Source organism: Elaeis guineensis, chromosome 4 (genome assembly GCF_000442705.2).
Source record: "Elaeis guineensis isolate ETL-2024a chromosome 4, EG11, whole genome shotgun sequence".
Classification (NCBI taxonomy): domain Eukaryota; kingdom Viridiplantae; phylum Streptophyta; class Magnoliopsida; order Arecales; family Arecaceae; genus Elaeis; species Elaeis guineensis.
The window spans coordinates 52,415,536-52,441,912 of NC_025996.2; the positions used below are offsets into that span (position 1 = coordinate 52,415,536).

The 26,377-nt window shown below is 37.5% G+C and overlaps 1 protein-coding gene across 2 annotated transcripts in view; it reads right to left on the reverse strand.

Annotated features, from left to right (window-relative positions):
• Window positions 1-24,150, reverse strand: part of LOC105042809 (wings apart-like protein 2) — a 29,677-nt gene extending 5,527 nt beyond the window's left edge. Inside the window, exons 1-9 of one of the 2 annotated variants that reach the window (XR_012140974.1) lie at window positions 23,365-24,084; window positions 20,745-20,844; window positions 18,607-18,943; window positions 17,647-17,759; window positions 12,750-12,878; window positions 12,559-12,652; window positions 12,334-12,420; window positions 10,199-10,878; window positions 8,478-8,755 (exon numbers count right to left, since the gene is read on the reverse strand). Coding sequence is in view for 1 of the 2 variants with exons in the window: in XM_010920137.4 (XP_010918439.2) it covers window positions 8,478-8,755; window positions 10,199-10,878; window positions 12,334-12,420; window positions 12,559-12,652; window positions 12,750-12,878; window positions 17,647-17,759; window positions 18,607-18,943; window positions 20,745-20,844; window positions 23,365-23,933 (2,387 nt within the window). In the remaining variant the exon portion in view is untranslated. Of the gene's footprint in view, window positions 1-8,477; window positions 8,756-10,198; window positions 10,879-12,333; window positions 12,421-12,558; window positions 12,653-12,749; window positions 12,879-17,646; window positions 17,760-18,606; window positions 18,944-20,744; window positions 20,845-23,364 lie in introns of both variants that reach the window. The other variant, XM_010920137.4, reaches the window with a different exon arrangement.
• Between the last annotated feature and the right edge of the window lie 2,227 nt (window positions 24,151-26,377).

Genomic DNA, 26,377 nt, shown 5'->3' on the forward strand with positions numbered 1-26,377 from the left:
CTCGAGCTGTCCTCCCTCCCAACATGCTCTGCTCTTGGAAAATCGGAATCGAAGAACGAAGGCCATGCTCCCTCCAGCGACGATGCCGACACAGACACACCAGCAAAAAAAGATAAGGTCAGTACTCCTTTCCTTCATCCCCCTCCCTCGACAATGAATGGGCCATTCATAGCATCATTGACATTCGACAGAAGAAAAGAAAAAATTAAGGCACGACCAAGATGGCTACACAGGCGCTTGATCCGAGTGGGATGAAGACAGGATGGTCGGAATGGAGGCCACAAATGTGTTTCGAGTTCTTGCACCCATCTCTGATGCCGAAATCTCAAAGGAATGGGACAGGATGACCCCCATCCTGTCGGGACTTTAAATGTTGACTGTGTTTCATGTTCATCTTTGATTTTTTGGTATGCTTACAAGGTTAGAACTAGATTCTAACCAAGCCAACTTCAGGTCGAGCTTCAGACTAGCCCTGAATAAATTTAGACCACATTTGGACTAAGATGTAAAGCTTATTTGATTTTCGAGTCGGGTCAGGCTCAGGGATACCATCAGCCTGGCTTGTGCCCAGCCCAAGCCCATTCATGACCCGCAATTAAGCCTAATTTAAGGCCCAGAGGCCCCAGACCACAAACTCCACCAAGATTCCACGCCTCCTCTTGATGGTGTCCCTCTCAAGCCATTCCAGGTTGGCACAGCCAACTGTGGAACAAATAATCCGAATAAAAGTTTCAAATGGTGATGGCTGCGGCATGGGAGGGGGCCAAGCAAAGGCAAGATACCCGAAACATAGCTGGATTTCCAAAAGAGATTGAACAAGAATCGCCTTTGAGCTCCTCGAGGATGAGATTCCTCCAGAGAGACTTGTGGCTAGCAAAGATGTAGAAGCAGGTCATGGCCGTGAGGACGGCAAGGTCGCAACCGCAAAGGAGGCCAAGGATGTTAAGGAGCTCATCGGAGATGACTAGGAGGGTGCCGAGGCCAAAGTTCCGAGTGTTGGTAGAGGGATCGAAGCGGAAGAGGTTGCCAAGAAGTTGGACAGCAAGAGATCGGAAGGAGGTGGAGGGTTACAAGTTTGAAGCCCACCTCCCCCTTCGACAGTTCCTTGAGCTCTTCGCAACCATGTGGTTCAAGATTGGTGTTGGGAGATAGCCCAATCAGGCTCGGGCCAAGATTTTTCAAAAGATTTTGGGCCTAAAGCCCCAAAAATAATTTTAGGTCAGGCTCAAATAGAGGTATGGCCTACCCTAGTTACAAGTTTGTGTATCAGTTGTTATGTTCCTAGAAGAAATTCATGTAGGTGAAGAAATTAGCAAACGAAAGGTCTCAACTGTGATAGGAACAAGCATACATAAATACACATGTTGTGTATGTGAGGAATCAGATTATGCCAGTTCCTATTAATAAGGTATGAGATACAGACCTTAGAAAATTTCAACTACACCCGATAAAGGTCTACAATATCATAACCGGTCCCCATGACGGTAGGCCAGCGGTACAATATAGTATGGTATCATGCCATTCGAGCATGTACTAAAGAAGGAGAACAAGCAAGGGAGAGGGAGAGGGAGAAGAAGAGAGAGAGGAAGAGAGAGAGAGATGGGATGGGCAAAGAGGAAGCAAGGGAGTGAAAGAGTGGGAGAGGGTGATGTAGAGAGATTGGTGGAGGGAGAGGGAGAGGGAGAGGGAGAAGGAAAGAAAGGAGGAGAGAGAGGGAGGGAGGGAGGGAAGGGACCGGTAGAAACCAAGAGAGGCGAAGGAAGGGGGAGCGAATGTCCTCTCTTTCCTCCCCTCCCCCTACTAGTTTCTCAAACCAGGGCGTTAAATCATACTGATCCTCCCCAGTAGAGTATGGTGCATCCCATACTGCTTGATTTGAGATGGTACAACTAACCTTGTGCCCGACTATGGGCCCAACTACCAATAACAAGAAGCTTTGACATCACCTTTGTTTAAACTTAGAATCAAGATTTGCCAAACCAATACTGGAGCTTGTACTAGTAGGCAACCAATTCGGCATGGTACAAGTCTGTATCATGCCATTCCGAGGAGTACGAAAGCAGGGATAGCAAAAGGGGGAGGGGGAGAGAGTGGGGGAGGGGGGAAGGAGAGAGAGGGAGAGCTTTGAGCCATCATAGGTAGGGACGGCAATGGATCATGTATGGGTCCCGTAAATAAAAACTCCATATCCATATCCCCCTATACTTACCTCAGGTCGGGTCAGGTCGAGTTAAGTAGAGATACAAATAGGGTTGGGTCGAGTTGAGTATATAAGAGGGGTTAGTTTGATCGGATCGGGTCGGATATATGTAAACAATATAAAATCATTATAATTTTGAATAGTGGATATATATATATTAAGATTATATCGGATCAGATTTGAGGTATACCATTATCCGTATCCGAACCGAACCTGCTTCAAATATTTTTTTTAGAACCCATACCCGCCCCGAGTTCCAATCGGATCAGATAAAATTTATCCCATTCGGATCGGATCAGGTCGGATACCCAGCGGGTTAGTTAAAATTGTCACCCCTAATCATATGGAGCTTCAAGCGCTACAGATCTGATGACAAGGACTAAGAGTGAGGGGAGAGAGACCGGAGAAAGAGAGAAATTTGAGTTGTTGTGCAGAAGCTTCGAGAGCTCTGAATTCGGCGATAGGGACTTACAAAGAGGGAGAGAGGTACCTAGCCGAGGACCTCCTCCTCGTCGTATGGCATCATGATCAACTTGATGGGGAAGGGGATTAGAATTTCGAAACCGAACGAAGCAAAGGAGAGACGATTCGAATGAGGGAGGGACGAAGGCTTTATATCCTGAACTGATGGCCTTGCCGATGACCCACTGATCCAATTGAATATGCTCTGAACCAGCCAGTTCAGCATGATTGACTAACAATACCTAGAATATTCAAGCCAATTTCAAGGTGAACTTGGTTTTGGGTGTAGCTGTCTCAGCCCTAGGAAGCCTATGTCCTGAACTTGGACCTATCTTGAACCATTGACACCATAATTTACGGAAAAAGGAGATGACATCAAAAATAATGTAATCCTCGGACCAAATAATAACATTTTTTGATCTTTTCTCTAGCATCCCTCATATACAAGTGACAAGCCTATACCAAAACAGCACAAAGTTCTACTTCAATTGGCTGATGGATTAATTGTTTACCAGCCTTCTAAAATGACATACACACCCAAAACAAGCTGATAGAAGAAATGAGGATCAAACGACATTGTTTGGACATGAACCTGTATACAACACTATTCGTGCTCCTTTCTTGGCAACTAAGGTTATACTATTGCAATACGTGACCTTCAGTTCAGCTTACACCTTTCCCAATTACTAATATCGTTTTCCCCAATTGCTAATATTGTTAAGAATGTTGGCAAGCTAATAGCAACTATTCATGAGTAAGAAACTAGATTAAATGGAACAAAAACTAAAGGACAAGGGCTTAAAACTTAGTAGAACAAAATAGTAAAATCAGAAAATAAAGATAGGACGTTAACTAAGATTAATGGACAAAAAATTGCATGAACAATTATTTCCTCATTTGGAAACTTTTATACAAGATAAGGGAGAAATAGATAAAGGAAACATATAATAGAATATTATTAGAATTAGAGCGGGTTGGATGAAGTGGAGAGATGCCCCCCTAGGTGTGGTCGATGCATACATGAAGACTTACGAAAAACTTTATAGAACAATAATAATGACTACACATTGCATAACTCATAATGTTATGCAATAATAAGGGTTCAAGAGAAAAAGTTAAATGCAATAGAAATGAAATGTGAAGATGGATGATGGTAAAACAAGAAAGATTATATTAAGAGATGGATCTATTAGAGGAGCTATAGAAGATGCAAAAATAAGGACAAAATGATGGAAAATTGATTAAGATTGTATAAGCATGTACGATGAACGCATGAAGGGACTCCAATACAAAGATGTACTTTAATTTGTCTTAGAAGATGCAGTAAAAAAGGGGAAGACTTGAGTTAAAAAAGGATATAGAAAAGCATCAAATAATATCAAAGGTAGCCTTAGATAAGGATACTTAGCACGCAAGATTTCAAATACTGCCAAAACATGATGGTATGAAGGGTACAATACTGTTCTGGCTGGGCTGCACCAATACACAATGTGTTGATATAGAGATGCAATCCTGTATGCTATGTCCATACCCAGTACCAATACCGTTCTGCCAAAAAGTGCATGAGTTCAGGCACCGGCCTTTAAAACCTTGTTTGGATGGTTATAGAGAATCTACAAAGTGGTAGAGGTTGAAAAGGTGCTTGGCTACTTGCATTATTAGAAGCAAGGCTTTAAAAAACTCTTGACACTGGTTTGCATGCCTATCGAGTGTCATTCCAATGCATACTGTATCAATGCACCATACAATGGTTTGTGCCAAAGAAAATAGCTACCACCCTTTTTGGGTACCAGTACAAAGGGCAAATCTTTGTTTGAAGATAAAGTTGTGAACTAGTAGCTTATGATAGGTAAAAAGACAAACATATTGTGGTCTTCTACGAGGTTTTACATCCCAGTAGGACGAGAGGCATTCCGACCATCCCGTCCCATTCCTATGAGAAAATGAGATCAGGACAGATCGGACTCCAGGATCGGGACTCCAAAACCCATCCATGCGGGAAGAGAAGAAAGAGGAAACAAAGGAAGGAAGATGAAGAAAGAAAAAAGTGAAAAGAAAGAAGAAAATGAAAGAAAGAGAGGAAGGAAGAAGAAAAAGAAAGGAAATAAGGAAGAAAGGAAAGAGAAAGAATAAGAAAAAGGAAAAAAAAGAAAGAAAAGAAGGGATAAAAAAATAAAAGAAAAGAAAGGTAGAAGAAAAAAAAAAGAAAAACAAAGAAAAGAAAGGAGAGAGAGATGAAGGATGTCTTTCAAGATGCATGACCAGGACCACTACCGAGATGAGACGAGATAGCAGGACATCCTGTTCCATAGAGATACCGGGACACCTCTATCCCACAAGATTTAAAACCTTGGTCTTCTAACCCATGTGATTTAGAGCTCTAGGACTTGCAGTTAAGCATGCTTTGGCAAAAACAAGCATATGGTCTATGGTGTCATCCAATCCTTTGACTTCACACCTCTTGCAACATGATACCGTCCTCTCAAAGGAGTGCACAAAATTTCAATTACACAGCCATTGACCATGTTCAAGTATTCCCCGCATGTATCCAGTACCTACCTCAAAATTCAAGTGTCATTAATCGTAACGCACAACAAACATCATCAGGGATTGTAGCTATGGAGTACCAAATCTAATCATAGGTAAGACAACCATATTTTGAAATATCTAGTTCTACTTCCATATCTTTTCTTAGCACCATGGTTTGCTGTACTAGATTGTACCACCCAGTATCAAGCAAACCGAGAGTCAATATAGGGGGTATACAAAGTGTTGGTACTACAAACCTACACATACCGACATTACACTAGAATGGTACTGGTACTAAAAACGATACTAGGAACCTTGCTTGGTACCATATTCTAAAAACATCTTAAATCTTCTAAGTACATAATTTATTTTTTATATTTATGAACTCCATTTGAGTTCACTTTCAACTTATACAAAGAAACCCTCTACTATTCAGAAAACATATTCCTATCTTTTTGTGCTCCAAGACTTGGGCATAATTTATATCCTAGTGCCGTTGTTGCTAATCTTTCTAGTGTTCTCCCTCATAAAGAAATTGTCATTTAGCATCCCTCATCATTCAGGCTAAACAATTTGGTTCAATTTATTTTTAGCCTTGTAAATAAGGACTATAAGTTAGAAAAAAACCCATTAACTCTCATTCTTAGAAAAGAACATAATAATTATTCTCCTCCACTTGTTCTTTGAGATGTTTAGACTTTTGAGAACTTCATAGACTTTATATATTTATAGTTTTCTTTAATGGATGAATAATCTCATATACTTCAATATACATGATGAAAGACCACTCTATGCTTCTTCATATATCTCACTGTTTGCAAGCTAAACCAATTCAATACATAGATATAAGTTTGTCTTTAATATTTCACTCAAGGTTTTAAGTCCAGGCAGGACTAGGTAGGGGAGCAGTCTTGGCCATCACATTCCACGAGAGAATGGTACTAGGTCGGGGGCGGGACTATGAAACCAATCCACATAGGAAAAGAAGAAGAAGAAGAAAAAGAAAAAAAATAAAGGAAAGGGGATAAAAGAAAGGAATGAAAGAACAAGAAAAAGGAAATAAAGAATGGAAAGGGGATAAACAGGAATGAATGAAAGAAGAAAAAGTAGGAAAGAAAGAAAGGGAAAAGAAAGAAAGGAAAGAAAGAAGAAACAGAAAGAAAGAAAGGGAAAAAGACAGGTAGGTACCGGGAAGCTCAATTGAGCCAACCACCGAGACAGGGTGGGACAATGGGGATCCCATTCCATGAAGAAAATGGGTTATAAAACCTTGATTTTGGGACTTCTTTAGCTCTGGATTATTAATCAAATATCTTAACTCAAACTGACAGATTCATATAATAAAGAAAATATCATCACACCATAGAAATTGCATGCTTATATTTGTTATGATGAATGTCTCAAAGCATTATTTGAAAAGCATTATCTGAAATGTGTTCCTTAGGAGAAGCCATGCATGTGGCTACATTTTCTTCACAAAGATGGTCACATTGTTTAAGTTGCAAGATTCTAAAATATGGTCTAACCAGCTGCAAATGTAGGCACACATCTGGATCTCATAGCTAATCCGCAAGGCAATGCCCATATGCGGTTACCAATTACTGCATATGGACCAAAAGAATGCTACTTAGTATTGTGCAGTCACATACGCAGCCAGAGTAGCATTGCAAATTGACACATGTAGCCTACTCTTATTTGAGCCCACGTGGATTCCTGTTGATGGTCAAGTTGAATATGAGTTTTGGAAGGGTAGGTTATGGGTATTAATGATTTTAATGTGTAAATTCTGTTATGACTATTGCTGTTATGTATTAAGTACTATGTAGGAAGCACTGCTTGTTATTGTTGTTGATACTGCTACTATTTATCCAAAAAAATATTGCTATTACAATCATTTTTTATTGTATCTAATGTATTTTATTTATTTTTGAATAGTTAAAAGAAACTACAACTCAAAAGTGCTGCATATGCAGCTTGCATACTGCATATGGGCCATAGTCACCTTTAAAAACTATATTAATTTGTTTATGATAATATTTTTGTTATTTCAATTGATGATTAGGGAATAAGGAGGAAGAAATTTATCATGGAAATTTTTTTACTTTCAAACTGATAACCTAAATTTGGTTTCTTAGGACCAAAGTGAAAGGATGCTCCAATAGTCTAATTTGGATCCTGATTTCCATTTAAATATTTCATGGGCTAGTAAGTGAAGGAACCTAATAAAATCATAGGCCTAGATCCTCTTTCTAAAGCTAACTGCAAATATCGACATGTCTCAAGCTGCACCAAGAGATAATTTCTTACAAAGTTATTAGGCATTTACCAGTGAAACCATAACGAAATGCTAATTGGGAAGTTTCACCAGGTGATAGGTTAATTGCTGGTTGCTATGCATTTTTCACTGTAACATGATAACTAAGAAAAGTCAAAAAAGAAAAAGAAAAGTCTTGTGGTCATTTCAAGCAAAAGCAGAGAATAGAGCTACAGCTCATGCAACATTTGAACTACTCTGAGTAAATACTTCATTGTCTGAAATGATATCTCACATCAAGATTCTTTTGTCAGTATTATCCAAGAGGCTGTGCATGTTGCAGGATATTTGCCTTATAAAGGTCTAATCACTAGAACATATAGATGAACTTGGAACTTGAACCACTACAAAACTAGTGGAAGACTTGTGCATCCAGTCCTAAGGATGAGAATATCAGACCCCTCGAGGAGTGGGAAAAAATCAAATCTTAGTTATATATGTGCTTGACTGAATTCTGAGCTAAGATGTCATCTGCTAAAGTCCACTTGGTTTCAACTTTGATTACTAAATGATATCACCAGAAGAATGTAAAGGATGAAAAACAAGATAATGCACCATGTTGAACCACTAGCAGTGCCATTTTTTTTTTTTTTCTGATAACTGAGATGTGACCAAAAATCATGAAGACAACAGAAATATAGAGAAACCGGCAAGGAAATGCTCAAACTGTATTTTGTCAACATGAAATGACTAGCAACGAAATAAGTCAAGAGCATACAAGAGCAAACCTTTTCCTACTTAAAAATTCTAGGATGATCTGCTGTGATTGCAGACATAATAGGCATTTTCAGGCAACAAAGAGCAGAATACATGAAAGTTTGGACTAGCCTTTAGAAAACAAACAGCAACCTTCTAAAAGCAACTAAAAGCTAAAATAGATATTCAAAAGTACATTTATTTGTTTACTTGACATATTTCACTTCAGAAGCAGATTAAGAAAAAAGTAGAGATGAAAGAATCCAGAGAGGTAACCTGTTTCGACTGTCCTTCTCCACAAGGTTCACAAGCAAGCCCAAAATAGCAACCAGAAAATCCAATTCATGGTCACTTAAATGTCTGTTGTTCGGATGACCAGCATCAATACCTAGTTTCGAAGGGAAATTATTCTCTTTCACTTGGCTGTTCATAGGGAAGCACAAGTCAAATGATGGAAAATGACTAATGATCAAATAAGCCATGGTGTCCAGCCCCCCACAAGCAGCAATTTGCTGACAGCCCACAGGGTTGTCATTTGTTAAGTTCATAAGAACCTGCCAAAACGTCAGTGCAAGATCAACCTTCAGAAAGTATCAGACCAGCAAGGAGAAAGACATGATAAAAAGGAAACTACATGAAAAAGAATTAGTGTGAAATTGTTCATGGGTTTTTGCAACCACTCCTCATACAAACAGTGGAAAGAAAAACTGGTGGATTCAATAATAGATGGTGATGAAATAATAGTGCAATGAAAACTTTCTGATCAATCAACTTGATAGTTTGATGTACATGCCTTTCCAGGTTATATTTTGACATTTCCACTTCCTATGGCACGTGGTTTAAGGTTTTGGAGGGTCGGGGGTTCACAGGCATGGAGAATAACATCTATAGCTTGTTTCACCAAGTAGACAACTTAAGGATAGTATACTTCTTTATTTCTCTGACAGAAATCGCAAGGCATACATATAAAGACCTGGAAATTACAACTACAGGAGATGTGGTATGCTACTCAATAGAATAATGCCATGTTAAGCATATTAAGATGGTGTGCATTAAAAGCGGTTATAAAAAGAAAATGAATAATGAGTGTTACCTCAGTGGTGTTAGCATGCATGTTACGAATTTGTGTCACTCATAACAATAATTCAAAACGGATGAAAGCCCTCATTGGATAGATTAAAAACATCTGAAGAAAAGCGTACCACTTTCATAAAAATAATGTATCCAAATTCTAAAAAAAGAGCACAAAATAAAAATATAATGACATGCAACAAAACAGATGAAATAGTAAAACTAACGTGCTCCCCATTGTTGCAAAATTTGTTGCATAGTACAGTATATGTCATGGCAGCTGTACCAGACATAACAGTTAAGATTGCAATAACCAACAAGTCTGGCCCCATCAATTGGTTAGTTTTAAGGATCAAGTTGTGGGCCATCAACAGTTGAGAAAGTTTTTTTGACCATATTTCAGCTTAAAATCAAAATGTTCTTATGTATGTGTACATGTATATTGGTTTGTATACAAGAGAATTTTTGACGAGATCTACATTGAGACATACAAAAAAACATACATATGAGTGCATTTGTTTGTGTATACATTAAATATTATGTGCATGCATCAAGATCTATGTGTTTCTGTATATACACGTGCATCGTGTAGAAAGAGTTTTTGACTGTAGATGTGCATCATGACTGGAGCCTATGCTGCTTTTTGAATCAGTGCTAACAATTCAAGGACACATACCCCATCTCTACAGGAAAAATGCCCTGTGAAAACCAATCATGATGCATTTAAAAACAAAAAAAATATCATTTCTACTTCTAGAATAATGCTAAGATAACATATTTTGATTAATAACGTGTGACTGCCTTAAAATTCATTCAGCAGCTTCTCAGCATGTTTGTAGCGTCATTGAAAAACTGGTGATGCCTATTTATGATACCTGTTGCATGTGTATAAGCATTTGTCAAAACAGTAAGAACAATCAAACTACCTTCACTGAAGTGAGGAGGCAGTCTTCCAGAAGGTTAGAATCTTCTTCAGTTACTGATGGACTAGAATTTTCACAAGGATGATAATTTTGTTCATTAGTTAACCGACTTAATCCATCATCTGTGGTAACGTTTGGAAGATTGTATCCATCTGTAAGTTCACCATTTGCAACAAATCGATGTGTCTGAGATGTTTCTTTCTTCTTCGTTAGCAACTCCCACTTTGATGGTTCCAATTCCCCTTCGTCAAATGCAAATGGATCAAAGCTGTCCATCTTACAGTCACCTTTAACATCTTCAGACATTCGACGCCTTTTGGACAAGTCACTTGAATTCTTTTTCAAGCCATTAGCTTTTATGGAGATCCATCCCTTCGAACCTTTAATGGAATTCACCTTTAAGCCATTACCATGCATGTTCAGCTTTATACCATTGCCATTTGTGTAGCTATCTCTAGATGAAGTACTTGATGCCCCATTACATGAACCAGATGAAGCACAATCAGTTCTCTTCAAGGGTAACTCAGCAGAACCAGATGCAATAGTTGTTTCTGAACCAGGAAGAGATTCTTTGGAGCCCAAAGAAGAGAATTTTTGATGCTTATAAATGCTCTTTCCATTAAAGTTCTTGTCCATACCAGAACACCCAGCACAATCACTAGTCAAAGTCCGATCTCCCCTGTCTGCGGAAAAAGAAAAAAGATAAAATTAAGAACAAATTATGCTAATAAATATCTACAAATATATGGGACAGAAACAAATTACATCTAAGAATATGATAGATAAAAGTATTTAACACTACAATTTCCTGCAAAGGCATCACAGATGACAAATTTTTCCTGTTGCACTGAGAAAATCACGCAAGTATCAAAATAACAACAGTAACAGTGATTTATATTTAGGTAGATATAAGACATTTCTTTGCATTCTTTAGCTGCAAAATCATTAGATGAATATTCATCTGGTTGTCAACGAACTTCAAAATTATCTTGCATATATCCAGAAGAAAGCTAAAGATGACCATTAGTAAGTCTCTATTGCTATCATAGGTGCAAATTGTTTTTTTTTTTCTCTCAATATGATAATACGTCATCTGGGATAGATTAAGACATGCCCTCTAAAATATAGGACACTCATCTTTTCGGATATAGTAGCCCAGTCATCAGATAATAGAAGATCTAAAAATATAGTTAAGGCCAAAGTTGGCGAACCGGTACCAGTGGCCGGATCGGCCGGCCGCGGTACGATACGGCACGCCTCTGTTTCATTCCGAACCGAGGCGAACCGGAAGGAAAACACGGACGAACCGGGGAAGAAAAAGAGAGAAAGAGAGAGAAATAGAGAGAGAGAGAGAGGGAGGAAGAAAAATAGGGAGGAGAATCCGCGGAGGGGCCGCCGGAGGGCAGCCGTGACTGTCGGGCAGCGGAAAGGACTCCGCGGCTCCGCAGGGGAACAGGGGCGATCCACCCTGTTTCTCGGGGCTTTTTTTTAAAAAAGCTTTTTCAAAGTGAAGTCGGCAAAACCCTTGCCGGCTTCACTTAAGTGAAGCCGGCAAAACCACTTCACTTTGAAAAGGCTTTTTTAAAAAAAAGCCCCGAGAAACGGGCGGATCGCCCCTGTTCCCCGCGCGGAGCCGCGGGAGCCCTTTCTGCCGCCCAACGGCCATGGCTGCCCTCTGACGGCCCTCCGGCGGATTTCCTCCCTCTTTTACTTCCTCCCTCCCTCTCTCTCTCTATTTCTCTCTCTTTTTCTCTTTTTCTTCTCCGACACCGGCATGTGCCGTTTTGCATGCCGAAACCAGCTCGGTTCTCCGCCGGGACGGTTCGGCACGCCCCGTACTGGACAGTTCAATCCGGTACGGCATTTCTTGGTTAAGGCACAAAATGATTCCATCAAATACCTCTAGAACAGATTTTAATAATAAAATTAACAACTAAGTTTGATGACATGCTAATTCGGGACTCAGAAAAATAGCAAGAAAATAAATGATCTGTCAACATATGATACAAATTAATTTCGAGCAATTCTTTTTGACCCTTTGATAGATCAATTTTTACAAGACAACCTAAGTGACCTTAGCAAATTATTGCTCCAAATTTTTGCAACAGAGAGATAGACTCATTAGAAGATACAGGTACCTCTCTGGTAATCATTCATCTGAACTTCAGAAAAGTTTGACTTCCCTTTGTTGGAAGTGCTGGAAGAATTTTGGAGCAGAGAAAGCTCTACAATGGAACCACAAAGACAACATCAACACTAATGAAGTATGAGACTATATCTGATCAACAGTTCAAAATTGACTATAGCACAATAATGCTAGAATGAAGAAGAATATTCAATAAGTACTTGCTTCTTTAAGTAACCTGAAAAAAATTTAATGACACGTATAACGACCCCAACAAAAGACAGGGGCAGTCCTTCAGAACCCAACTTTCTTTCCATCCCAAGCAAGTGGTCCTGTTAACAAAAAAAAAAGGGTCACAATGGTGCAATGACTTCCACGCCCATACAAAGTGAAAATAACTAGATAATTTGAAAAAGAATATGAAGTTACCTGATTGTCCTTACTTAGAAATGTGGCATTCTCCATGATCTTCAGACATTTCAAGATCAGTACCACACTTTGCAAAGCTGATCCATGTTTTAACTCCAACAACGAATGTGACTTGTGTTTTAAGCACGCCTATGATATCAAATGAACTAATATAAGCACACCAATCAAAAATCATCCAATGACAATAAGCTACATATTGGAGGGCACAAATGTTTAAAAATGGAACTCACATAAATCAAAAATCATCCAACAACAACAAGCTTCATATTCGAGGACACAAATGTTTAAAAATGGAACTCGCATAACAGTTGTTAGCCACAGAGTATCGCATTGTATGTTCAAATTGCACACACTTGACATAACACACATGAATCTTCTTCATTTCCTTTGATTAATGAATATCAAAAGAAATTAATTATGACCACTTATTAAAGCATAACAGTTTAGAAACTTAGTGAGAAATAATTCAAAATTTAAATCAGCCCATAAGGAAATGATGGAATTTCTCTTCAACCAGCCCTGTTTTGGATTGGCTCACTTCCATTCCAGGCCATTAGACCACCAAATTCCAATCCCATCCTACTTGCAAGTATTCATTAGGCCCATGGGCTGTTACAGCACACTAATCCATTGGTCCGTTAGTCTATCCATGAGTTTATTTGCTTTTGCATCTTCAGAGGCCATTTTGGTTAGTATGGCACTATTATCACTCCATTTGTCATAGCTACTTCACTGAGACTGTTTAAGTGCGAACAGTTTTTAATTATGATGAGTGTATTATGTCTTTTGAAGGTTTTAGAAAAGTCGGAGGTAGCAAAGAATTCTCAAGAATGTCTCGCCTCTGTTGAGCCAAAGTTGATTTCAGAAACATATCAGCAGTTAATGAGGCTCATAATACAATTCCAAGCTCCATTATATGTTACTTTAAGATAAAATTGAAGACAATGTTTTAAATTTGTTTGTATCTTCACCTTGTATTGTCCACTCAAGCAAAGAATTGGTCTGGTTCATTAAGTGATCCTGTGTCTTCCAACTCTATGGGTTTTGATGACCTTGGCTGAGCAATTGAGTTAATGTTTTACAAGCTTATCCTCACTGGTCACAGCTTAGTAGCTGGTATCTCCTACTAAGGGGCTTGCACCACTTCTGACATGCTTCTTCATCATAAGTTGAGAGCGCAGCTTCCACACTCTCGCACATACCCCCAGTACAAGTAACTAAAATCATAAACACAGACTGGCAGCATCAAGCTATTTTGAACCTCTACTTTTCATTATGACCACCCTATAAGCAACCTACATCAACAAATTAAACAAGAGATGAAATGTCATTTGGGTTTAATTTTAGTATTTCCACTGATACATGATGAACAGCTCCTAATGAGGAAGGTTGTGGATTTTGCTTTTTCATGTCTGAAAAGAAGAGTGATTGACCAAGAACATAAAAGCATGCCATGATGGAGGACCTTAAGATAGGAACAAGTAGCAGAACATATAAAACTGAATCCATATAGAACTTGAAAGGCTCATTGGTTTATTATTATGGCTATATTTGGCACAACACTGCAAAAACTGTATGGCTATATATGCTGGTTGATGAAACCACAGCAAAACAAAGGAATACAGGTATCAAACAAGACCACCATACTAAAATCACAAGTTCACAACAGACCATCATGTGTGCGTGGTTATTTTAGTAGCATATGCATACACATTCATCTAGCCAATTAGATAGCCAATTCAATGGGCTTCCTCACAAGTTTTCTCTTATTGTTTAATGTTCCACTGGAAAATCTAAATAAACCTCTACAACGAACATATTAGTGGTATTTGTGGCTTTCACTTTTTTTTTTTTTTCCTTGACAAAAGAATGGGCGCATGCTTGACTTTAGGAGCTTTCATAGTGTCACAGAGATGGATGTCAAGCACCCTTATCAACTTCCTCAAGATAGATAAAATCATGCAATAATTAGAAAAAGAAAATGTTTAGTGCCGACCACAGGCTATTAAACAAGTATTATTAGAAAATATAAGCAAGTATTTTATGATGACATATTTGGCGATCCAAATGAAGACAGAAGCTGTTGTTAGAACAAAGGACATAATGATGCACTGATGTTCCCATGATTAATATTGACCATAAGCACTGCTATTATGGATGAGCTTTCTGCATAATTATTTGCCAAACATTCCTATGAAGAGCTACCTCCAGTATTACTCCAAGTTGATCTAAATTCTTTTTCATATATCCATCCATCTTAGCTGAAGTCCTCTACTCCATTTGTATAGATATTAGACACAGAATAGACCTCTCACCCTATCAGGACCTCCTCAGATCTTTGCACACATCCATAGGACCATAACATCCCAATTAGTTGCCTCTCACTCTATTCTGAACAATAAAACTCCACTTCATCATTCTTCATCCTATCATTCCTAATTTTCTAACACATACATTGCAACATTCTCATTTCTGCCATATTCAACTTGCTTGGGCCTTTTGTATTGCTCAAAATTTCTAATCATACAATATTGTATGTCCTAGTCCTTTCATCACTAAATTTTTCTTTGGTCACAGAAAGGATTGGGTTAGTTTTTTTAACAACTTACAAGAACCTCTTCATTTATCCACCTAATGTTAATGAGATTACCAAAATCGCTTGAATGACCAATTTATCGCACTCAAATCATGGCAGCATGAATTAATAACATTTCCATCCCTTTCATGTGTTTAAAATAGGCTTTTTAGACCCTACTTTAGATAAGTCTTCAATTTCTCTCCATTTTTTGGTATATCACAAAACAATATAGTTAAACCAAGCGAACTGTAGTATGGTATCTCTTCATCATTTAGTTTAATTGGGTCTGATTTTGATTTCCATCTCAACTAAAATTGTATTACTGACCATATTGTTTCAAAACCACCAAAACAAGATGGCATGACCGGTACCATACCTTTTCGACATGAAACCAACACAAGCACCAGTGCCAAGATGATGAAACAACTATGCCAGTACATAATGGCCATACCGCTCTACACCAATGGATACCAATGCATATCAACAATACCATACTGGCCAAAACAGTTAGCACCTGTAATTTTTCATTATTTTGGAATATATTAGTTTTGATACATACCGTCGATCGAAGGTCCGCAATCTTGTACCAAGTAACATATCAGTATATTATTGGTTCATTACGTATATGATTAGTACAATATGGTACACAACCCATAAAAAGGAGCTCCCAACCCTCTTTCTCTCACATTTTTTATGGTACGACCCGAAACTGGGAAATACAAGTAGGTACACACCCCGATTTCAGATAGTTTTGCTCAGTTCGGACCTATATAGACCAATTCGACTCAAATACTGAACCGAACCTCGGTACCTTAACAATACAATATGATACGGTCAATATAGATCAAGGACCACCAAACCAAAATCGATAACCATGTCGACCGACCGACGATATGGTTCGGTACGATTTCGTACCGTTTCAAACCGACAGGACAAAAAAGAAGAGAGGGAGAAGAAAGAGAGGAAGAAAGAGAGGAGAGGGCAAAGGAGAGAAAGAGAGGACGAGAGGCCTCCGGCGACTGTCGGAGACCATCCGAGGCCGCGCCGAGAAGCCTGAGGGCGGCCGAGGCCGGAGGAGGGCCTCCGTCCTCGTCCCATGCAAAACAGAGGTTCGTCCCTATTTCAACTTTTTTTTTTTGGATTTCATCGTGCGAAGTTAGCAAACCCGTTACCGACTTTGCCTATTTTATTTTTTTTAGTCGGAGGCCCTCTCCTACTCTCTCTCTCCTCTCCCCCTCCACTCTCTCTATCTCTTCCTCTCTTTCTTCTCCCTCCTTCCAAGACGGCTGCAGTGCCGTTTTCCATGTTGGAATCGGACCAGTTTCCCGCCGATCTGGTTCTGCAAGGCCTGAACGGTTTGGTTCGGGACAGTTCAGAAAATGCTGGCATAGATTGATACAGTAGACCTTGGTCAATATCCATAGTGTACAGTTTCAACTAAAAAGCATATAGGGTTCGCATTGATATTTAAAACCTTGCATAATACATATACAATGTTTCCATTTGATTCATCCTTGAGGTAAGTGATCTCTAGAGCTATCACACCTAATGTCTGGCTCATGAAATGCATGTAAGAGAATACATGAATTGTTGTAGCTTGCCACAAGCGAGAAACACCAGAAAAAATACTCATGTATGAGAAGGTTAAGATGTGGATAGAAAACAAGTTCTATATTCAAAATTCTAAAGTGCCCAACACCATAAATAGCCAAACTCAATCCTTCTCTAGTTATATAACATTCTGCCTATAGTCAGCATACTCATTCATAAAAGAAAGAGGAAAAGAAAAAGTTCGCCCAAGATTATTACTGCCGTTCTCCAAGGTCTATGCAGCAATCCTCTCCACATGCTTAGGTGGACCACCATCAAATTAGTTGATAAGATAAAACTCAAGAAGGCATTAAACGAAGTTCTTGAAAGATGTATGTAGGAGCATATTAGTTGGTCAAAGTTGAGTTTGCTGTTAAGAGATTTGTTTAAATAAAGAAACATTCAGTAGCAAGTATTTCTTTGAAGTGGAATCGATTAATAGAAAGAAACATTCAGTAGCAAGTATTTCTTTGAAGTGGAATTGATTAATAGACTGATTTAGGTATAAACAGCTACTTTCCATATTATAATAGCATACACTTTTAGCATATGATTAACTAGTAAGTCTCTCAAACTGCTTATCTATTGATGATGTTAGTATAATCCACATCACAATGATATAATTGTCATACATATGAACAACTTTTATACTCAAAGTACTTGTCTAATCTAGTACGTGTTGATTATCTATCAGGAATTAACAAGAAATAAATCCAAAGATACACTGACCTCCATGGTGGAATGGCAGCCAGCCAAAACATCAAAGATTGCATCAAGTCCTCCAAGCTCTCTCAATCGCTCCTTAAAATTTCCTCGAACCCTTCTCACCATGTCAGATGTGTCTAAAAGAATGCATGCAAGTAGGAAAATTTAAAACAACAGTTATTGGTCAAAAGCAAGGTTCACAATCTCGGTACTGGACCCTGTATTAGTACCATGCTAGTACAGTATCAATATGCCCAATAGGCAGTAGGAGGGTCAGTTTAGAGTGCATCAAGACTCGGCACACCCCCCTGACCGGCACCATATGGTACTGTATGCTTGTTACAGGACAGTTTGCACTGATATGGCAAACCTTAGCTAAAAGTAATTTAAACCTATGAAGAAACAATATATAATATGAATGACAAATCAAAGGAATCATATCATGATGTGCATGGTATAACAAATAGCTTACATCAGAATAAAATATGCATTTGTATAGCTTAACCCATAAGCCAAAATTTCAATATATACATATATATATATATGGAGAGCAAGATGAATATGTAGTTATTTGTTAGTAGCAACAATAGATAGCCTTCTTTTGGAATCAACTTGATAGTTCGCTTCATGGTTAATCTGTGCAGTTAAATCTGCAAAACTCCTGAATCTTCAATAATGGTTATGCAGGTAGGGTTTAAACTTTAAACGTTCTACCATCTATTTCAAAAACTAACCAAGGAAATAGATCCAACTGAATTCAATGCAGTTGTGTATAAATTATGACCAAACAATTCATCACACTACAACAGGAGAATTTCCAAGATAGAAAATGATATTGGTGAGCTTGAAACCTTGAATTTGATCTATCTTCAAATGAACTGATGCAATTGTTCTTTAAGTTTGACCAAACAATTCAAAACACTGTATTAGCAGAATTTCCAGGATAGCAAATCAGTGACCTTGAAAACTTGGGATTTGGCCTACCTTCTAATGATACAGTAGACAAACATGCTTTCTCCATAGTCAATAAAGCTATCCATTTTGAACTCAACTCTGGCCTCTCTGTTCCTTCATCATCCCCATGGCTTGCTTTTATCTCTTTACAACTTAAAAGAATCTCCTGAACTTTTGAAATGATTGCTCTAGAACTAGAATCTGCTGCCTTATTTGTACCACTCCGTATGTGAGGTTTACATATCCCAAGAATCTTAGAGCCAATGGTTGATGTCTTGTCCTCCACAGTATTGGCCACAGGTGGATTCAATAACTTAATAAGAAAGTGAATACAAGATGGTGAGTCCAGCAAATGGTCATCCTGAACCTGAAAAAAGTTTTAGAAGTAAAAAATATCAAGGAGCTTGAAAGGAACAATAAGGAGAATGCTCTAAGCTAAATAATTATGAAGATTCATTGAGAATATTGGAGAGAAAGTGAAGCTTAAGAACTATATTCACTCAATTCATGAAACATATTTTTTAAGCACACAGTTCTAACCTTACATGTGAAAATAGAAACAACAGCCGCAGTTACAACAGATGTTATCATCTGAATGTGAAATAGCTTCCAGCAAATAGTCTAAAACATATACATACATTATGTCAGAAAATATCCCAACACAAGTTTGGTTTCAAAAATCACAAGCCTATTCAAAGAGTGCATATTTCTGGACTTGTGGATACAATAGTGAGATAAATTTTCCCTGAAGAAACTGATTAATGATAATTTCAGATGAATTTCAATGTATATACTTTTAACCAGTCGTCATTAGTTAGCACCATTATTGGATAAAGTACATTGCACATTCCAAACATATCACCAGACAAGTTTTCAACTTGAGGTGGATAGATTCAGATATTTTAAAAAAGATATAGTTTTGAAAATCTATGCCCAAACTTATGATAGCCAAGGATAATTTGAGACTATCTCAACTAATGGTTCCATGGGTAAAACACTAGGTTGAAACAATATGTGTCCAACCAGATATCTTTTGCAGTGTAGTGTCCAATCCAGTTTTTGAAAATTTCTTTGAAGATTTTATATGAAGAACCCAACTTAAATTTCAAATGGATGTCAGCATTCAATGTTCCATCTGATACTACAGAATCTTGTAAATGAAAATTTCTTGATTACTGCACTCAATGTGGCATCCCTATAACCTATATCTACATTCCTCCCAATAAAATGGAGTATTGCAAACTAAGCAATTTTGCATACCTGGAACAGGCTATATTCTGATACTTTACACGAAAATTCCACAAAGGAGAGAAAAAAGAAAAGAAAAGAAAAATGTCACCTTAACTACAAATTAGATTACCAACTGTACATCTTTCCCTTAGACTCATCTATCACATGTTCTGTGTTTGATCATGTTACTTTTCTCATGCTAGAGGATCTACTACTGGCAAGCTATTCTTGATGTTCTATTAAAATCTTCTATTTCAACAAAAGGTTTCTAATGTTTGTGAAATATTTCAGTTATCTGGTCAATTGTGTGGATGAGATTCTGTGATGATGTTACCCAAAAAGAGAACCAATCGCCCCATGTGGTCAGAAGTTGCAATTTCCTTTTCCTTTCTCCACTAGCTCCATCCTCTGTTTTCAATTGCAGAAACATAAAAGATGGAGCACCTATGGGTTAGTTAAAAACTCATGTAAACAAACGATCATGATTATGGAATAAGAGTGGCTTTTACCTATATGTTTGTCTATTTGGATTCTAAATCTCCTGCCATCTTTCGCTTCCACTTCCTTTCATTAAATGTTCTTATTGGAATTTCATAATACATATAAATGCAACTGAGAAAAAAATTGAAGCAGAATAAAGCTAGGACTCATAAGCATTTTGTCAACTAACATGTTCAATGCACCCCATATGATTATATTGGATACAGCATCTAACAAAAATGCTGAAGGATCAAGACATATGAATAGCAACCATTCTGAACAAAAGCAATTCAAAGGCTAGCTCTATTATCGTCATATAATTTTATGAGTATAACAAGGATTATACAATGATCAAGATTAAAAAAATCAAAATGTCCAAGTTAGTTCTGCAGTGGCGCACAATCCACAGCCAAAGTAAATCAAATATATCATCCCGACATAATTTACGAGAAACTTACATCACTCGCCAATACATAGAATAGAGCAGCAGCAGCAACAGTGCTTGGAGAATCATCAAAGTTGAGATTCAAAATGGCATTAACTATTCTCTGGGCCATTCTGGAAGATATTGAAGAGGTTTAGCATATGAGTAAAACATGCACAACTATACATGTACTAAATGAAAGTAAGAATACAAACATGCTTATAAACATACAAACATTATATATAAATATATATATATATAATGAAGCATCCAACTTAAGGATCCACACATTATGATCTATACCACTAAAAATTCCTAGGAAAAAAATAAAAATCACATACTTTGATGGTCTCTAACCCATGCATCAAGTAGATGCAAAAATGAATGTTAACATGATGTGACACAATGTTTGCTAGTATTTAAGAATTAAAATCTATAATTTTCGATCTATACATGTCTTAACATGTGTAGATCATAATCAGCAAAGTGGATTCTCGATAAATGCTTTATCATGTATTTAACACACTAGCACAATAAAAATTTCTCATTTTTATCTCCCCATGATTCATAGGTTAGAGGCTGCCAAAATATGCAATTTTGGTTTCTATAAATTTTTAGTGGTAAGCTCATGATCAATAGTGGATTTTCAATCTAGATATCCTATTATTGATTTTGGAGTCGAGAGGAGTATATACCTTCTCCTCTTGAGAGGAACAAAGTCCATCTAGGTGTGTGGGGGGGGGGGTGTGGTGTGTGTGTATCGGGTGGCATGACATCACATTCTCTACTTTCCACCATATATAAGACAAAAAGGTTTTCTTCCAAATATCTAGATTCATTAAATACTATAAATAATACCAATACTAAATATAGCACAATAGTACAGCAAACTGAATGTGGTCTGAGAATCCACAAATGCTAATGTTGAGAAACACAATGGTCAAATTTACACATTGTAGAAAAAAAAAGTGTCTCCACTGGATTTTACAATAAATATTATTGGGCTTACATGAAACATCATGACATTCAGAAATTATTCGACCAAACTCCATATAAATGGTATTGAACATAAAAAACAGAAAACAATGGACTTTTGAACCATTATAACAAAAAGAAATAGTTATTAAGAGATAGAGCAGTTCAACATGGTGAGTTTTGACAAAGTTAAAGAGAAAAGAGAGGAGCATAGACCGGGCCCAATAGTACAAAAATGACAAGATGATGTGAAAAGGAGAGACAGGTTGATCTAGGATAAGAGGAAAGGAACTATCTAGAGGCATCTTTGTGGAGATTGCAATTACCAAATCAGAAAGTAGAATCACCATGTTCTGTTCAAATGCAAAAGGTTAGGGTTTGTAAGCCACTTGCAGGGTCCAAATACTAGAAAGTAGATACAAGGAGTATTTGTAGATAAACTGGTGAAGGAGAAGCTAGCAACGCTCAAGAAGCACCCAAGATTGACAGGCTCAAACTGAAAGTATGTTCATTGGAAAACATGAAAGTTGCATTATTGAAATTCAAAGAATGTGGTGGCTTGGGTGTTGAATGCAGAGCTTCTAAAGCCATCATGAACACGGCTTCAATAAAGTTGGAAATGAAACTGAAACAGATGCCTTTGGATTCAAAGATCAATAGCATGTAGGATGAATGATTTCAAAAAGTGTTTCTGCTTAAAAGACCTACGTTTGTGAAATGGAGTCTTAAACATCGAAGTTGGAGTCAAAGGCACCTATCCTTATATTTCCATAATGGTTTCCCTAAGGTAAGTCATAACTCATAAGCATCTATTTGCATAAGAAGCGAAGTCAAAAATTGGACCATATTATAATCCCGGAAAGTGTGTAGAAGAATAAGGGCAAAAGATGGTGACCAAATCACAAAGCATCAAAGATGAGTTTGGCCCTCCAAAGGGTGTAACTGTCGTGATTCATATATGAAAGATAGAGCTTTGACTCGGTTATTTACTGAATTCAGAAGAAAATCTTGAACTTCTTGCTAACGACTTCAGCCAATGTCTCGATCTTTCGAAGAGAAAACATTACATGGTGGTGTTTATAAACCAATAATTTTATCAAGGTAAGAGATGGTAATGTTGTTTGGTCAATAGTTGGTTTGAAAACTCCTTCACAGCATAACAAGTTGATCATTTCAACAAGGGCTCTGGGTGATTAAAGGCGTTTGAGGTATTTCAGGCTCAAAAGAAACAATACTGATGCTCAAATCAGTTAATGGGTTCTCTACTCCTTGTGATGGTTGTGTTTAACCCAGAAGACAGAACAATTCCACGGCAAGAACAAAAATTTATAGTTTTCTTGATGAAAACCATTGCACTGTTTACCCTAAAGCAGGTGCTTTTGTACTCAAGATATTTTCTTTGTTGAATTATCTTGGTGAGACCTTAGTTTCCAAGAACTTGGAATAAGCAATAATTTTAGTGCCAATCATGAAAGGTTCGTTGGTGAGAAAACGTGAGAAGCTACGAATTTCAAGAATCTCTTACAAAAAGCGGGAATGAGACATTAATTTCAGTGTCGGTCATGAAGGGTTCGTTGGTGAGAAAATGTGAAGCCACGAATTTCAAGAATCCCTTACAAAGAGCGGAAGAAAGAAGAAAGAAGCAAAAGGACATGAGAAAAGGTTTCCCATTTACTCACCCCTGAGCTCGAAGAAGTCGGCGCTGCTGCGCCGTCTCGCATATCGACAGCAATGACAGCAGGCTTGACCGCCGGATCCGCGCCGGCTGCCCCAGCCGCAGCCCATCCAGCGCAAAGTTCACCTCGTCCATGTGTTCCATCATCTCCCCGAACTCCTGCGCCTCCATCAGCGTCGCCGTCGCCGCTGCCGCGGCCCCCAACCTCGTCGGAGGATTCTTGACCTCCCGCTCCAAATTCCTCTGCCTCTTTCCGGGATTCCGCGGCCCATTGGAGGAGTCGCCGAGGAGGACGAGGGTGTGGTCGTCGGGGTCGGGACGGATCGGGGCGGAGCAGGGGTCGGCGGGGTCGAGAGACCAGGTGGAGGAGTCCTGGGAGGAGAAGGCGGCGAGGGTAAGGCGGTCCTGGGAACCATCCTGGGAGAGGGGGAAGTCGAGGAATTCGGCGTCCTCCGCAGCTCCCTCGCCTCCGCCGCCACCAGAGGAGGAGGAGTCGCCGTCGAGGAGTATGGGGTCGGATGAGCTCCGGCCGACGCCGCAGCGGGCCCTCCGCGCGTATGTCCGTACGATCATCTCGCCGCCAAATCTCTCATTCGTCGACGCACAGAAAAGAGGAGACGAGGAGGAGGAGGAGGAGGAGGAGGTTGGGAATTGGAAGAGAAGTTCGAAGAGGGGAGTGGGTGTGGGAATTGGAGCGCCAGGGCCGGGAATGGAAAGGGGAGAAGGAAGTTGCGATGGATCCCGGAGGAAATCGAAATACGGAGTCTTTTTTTCTTTACCGCTGGTAGATTTTCTTGCTCCGGGTTTGGTTGCCGTCACCGCCCGGTATTATATGATGGATGGACGATGAAACAGATATTAACATCCTAAAAAATATGTGACTCTAATTTTCTCTTAAATTTGGATCCCAATAAAATTTCATTTCTTTTGCATATTAGACTTTTCCTTTTTTGTTCCTCAGAAGGTGCGGTCTCAGTAAATTGCAACCTAAGCCGGCTCCATGTTGCGGATGGCAAAGTCACTGAATCTTGCCCATCCGCTAGATTATTCACCAAAGAACAGGAAGATTCAACATATCATAGTATATTTCACTATTTTATTTAGTTTCTTTTTTACCACCGTTATTTTATTTATAATATGAAACTCCACCATCCCTTGAAATACTACCATCTTTGGTACATGCGCTTCAATTTGTTCATCACTTTGCTTGCAAGATAAACGAGGTATGTAAACCAACTACAAGTGGAACTGTATATTTAGGTTATACTTCCAATCCCGGCTCTTAGGTTCCATTTGGCTATGAAAGTATCAAAAAATATTTTTTAATTTTTTAAAAATATTTATTTTTAATAAAAAATTAGAAAACTATCTTGATTTTGTTAGAAAGTTGAAAAAATCTATTTAAAAAAAAACTTGAATAATAAAGCTCATAATTACATCTTATATCATATTATATTTTATTTTTATACTATAAATATAATATAATATAATAATAAATTAATGTTATAATATATTATAAATATATAACATAATCTGTTATAGTATTACTATATAATAAAAATATAATTTGATATAACAATATTTAATAACAATATAATATTATTATATCATAATAATATAATATAACCTATTATATTATAATTTATTATTGGATTAGATTATAATCCATTATATTATATTACATTATATATTATATCATAATTATAATAATATTATATGATAGTATAATATTATATTATATTAATAATATTAATATATTATATAAAAGTAAAGGTATGATGGCTGAGAATCTGCCGTCTGTCGTTTTTTAAAAATATAATCTCAATATAAAAAAATAAAACATAATAAAATTTCAGCTGAAAAAAAAAAGACTTTATCCTTTCTTTAAATCTGACCGTCTGAAATATGACTCCTCAATTCATTCCTTCTTTCAATCCTTTTCATTATTATCTTCCCTTGAAATCTAATCACTTGAAATCTAATTCCTCAATTCTTTTTTTCTTTTGATCTTTTTTATTATTATCCTCCCTTGAAACTAAATATTTGAAATCTGACTCCTTAATTCCTTCTTTCCTTTAATCATTTTCATTAAAATTTGATCTTTATTGCCATTTATGAGGTATGATAGCGGAGAATCAGTCATCTATCATCTTCTGAAAATATAATCGCAATACAAAAAATAAAAAATAATAAAATCTCAACAAAAAAAAAGGAGACATTTATCCTCCCTTTAAATCTGATTGCTTAAAATCTGACTCCTCGTTTCCTTCTTTTCTTCGACCCTTCTCATTATTATTCTCCCTTGAAATCTGAATGCTTGAAATCTGACTCCTCAATTTCTTTTTTCCTTCAACCTTTTTCATTGAAATCTAATTTTTATTGAACATTTATGAGACATTCTCTTCTTTATTATTGAATTTATGCTTTGAAATCATAAATCTGATCTTTAGAATAACTAACCCTTAAAATGAAATAATATTCGAGAATATTGCCTCTCCTTTCTCTATATCCGTCAGTGAACCACATAAAAACTTCATTATAAACTGTCGGTGATCTCTTGATAAAATTACAGTTTTGATGATGGTTCGAAGAATTCATCATATCAAGAATATTTCTACTACTGGTGAGTCACAGAAGATTAAGATTAAAATAATAAGATTATGGGAGGTTTCATTCCATTCCAATCCAAAAAAGGAAGAATACAGCCTTAAAATGATACTTTTGGATGAATTGATATGTAACTACTAAGATATTAATATTTTTAATTTAATCCATAAAAATATTATTTTAAATTGAGGCTCCAAATACAGCCATGCTCCTTACAAAAAGAGAAAAAACAAAAATATCTGTGACTTTTTAAGTTGAAGCATATTTGATACCTTTATCCGGAGCCTCAATGCTGATGCTTTATGTGTCAGATTTTATTGCAACCTATAAGGTGCTGAAGGGGTTCTGCTGATAATTAACAAGGCTTCAAATGTGACTAGAGTTTAGCATATGATGGAACATAGGTGGTA